General features: G+C 41.1%; 1 protein-coding gene across 1 annotated transcript; it reads left to right on the top strand.

Moving 5' to 3' along the window:
- LOC107486487 (F-box protein CPR1-like) lies at positions 1–1,449 on the top strand. Its single transcript, XM_016107039.3, has one exon. It carries the CDS (start codon positions 92–94, stop codon positions 1,208–1,210), a length of 1,119 nt encoding a protein of 372 aa, XP_015962525.1. The 5' UTR covers positions 1–91; the 3' UTR covers positions 1,211–1,449.

Raw genomic sequence — 1,449 nt, 5'->3', positions numbered from 1 at the left:
AAATCCCTTGTGTTGAGAAGCAGATTCAAATCCCCTTTTGTACCAACGCAGAAACCCTAAACAAAAGAACAAAGCTGAAGAGTGATCGATCATGGAGGAGAAGAAGCAGAAGAGCATCAACGAAATACTCCCTGTAGAGCTGATTCAGAGAATCTTACTGAGGATTCCGGTCAAACACCTCGGCCGCCTCAAGTGCGTTTCGAAGCTTTGGTACTCTCTCATTTCCGATCCACACTTTGCGGAATCGCATCTTCACCTCTCTCTCGCACCCACCCATGGGTACCTCTTCCAAAAAGACTCCACGGAAGCATTCCTTGTTCACCTAGAAGAAGTATTTAATGGCGACAATTACGAAGTAAAAGAGGTATCTTTCCCTTTCAAGAAACAGCCACCTTCTGAGTTTAGTATCAGGGGGTCCTGCAGAGGGTTTGTTCTCTTAAGCCGAGAGCCACATTTTTTTGTAGTATGGAACCCACTCACCGGATTCAGCAAAAAAATATCTTACTCTTGTATGGTTCCTCGTAATATGGGAAGGTACTTTAATTTTCTCGATCATGCGATTCTGTATGGATTTGGTTACGATGCGTCACGGGATGACTACTTAGTTGTGGTAGCTTGGCAGAATGGTGGCTGCCAACGCTTAGATTGCTTGTCCTTGAGAACCAATTCATGGATTAGTCTTGATGCTGCACTCCCCAAACCATTGTGTCTTACGGAGTGGCCATCTCGTGGGTTGTTCTTGAATGGCTCTATTCATTGGTTGTCTTACTCTCATGTGAAATATTACTGTGAAGGTCTTCTTGTATTTGATTTGAAGGAAAGAAGTTTCTCAAAGATATATTTGCCTGAACAACTCACAATGCGTGGTCCTACCACATTTGTCATACTAGGCGGGTGCCTAGCCTTGTATTTTCATGACTATGTTGAACGTAAAACACACATATGGGTGATGAAAGAATACAAAGTGCAGTCATCTTGGACTTCGTATGCGATTCCTGGTTTAGAGTTTGATCCTCTATGCTTATCTAATGGTAGTGACATTATTGGAGTAGATCCTTTCCGGGTATCTATTCGGGTTGGATCAACAAAGCTTGTCAAATATAATATCAGAGAAGAGCTGCTCCAACATTTTACATGTCCCTCTCATATTCGGCACTATTCTTACAATTATTGTTACACTGTATATACAGAGTCTCTTGCTGCTCCCTAGTGATAGTAAGCATAAGAATAAGAAGAACAATCATGTTATTTAACTATTCTGCTATGCTTTGCACCACATTATTCCTGCTAGTTTTTATTACTTTGTGATTAATGTACAAGTACTGAGCAAGATGCATTGTGCATCAAGTTGCATTCAGATATGAGTTTGGACTACCCTTGATGAAACTTGACATATCAAATGCTTGGGGGATTATTAATCACTGTCTTACTTTCTAAAGTCTAGTCTTG

Source organism: Arachis duranensis, chromosome 4 (assembly GCF_000817695.3).
Source record: "Arachis duranensis cultivar V14167 chromosome 4, aradu.V14167.gnm2.J7QH, whole genome shotgun sequence".
NCBI lineage: Eukaryota > Viridiplantae > Streptophyta > Magnoliopsida > Fabales > Fabaceae > Arachis > Arachis duranensis.
Note: the sequence above shows the minus strand (reverse complement) of the source record. Positions and strands in the feature narration are given on the sequence as shown.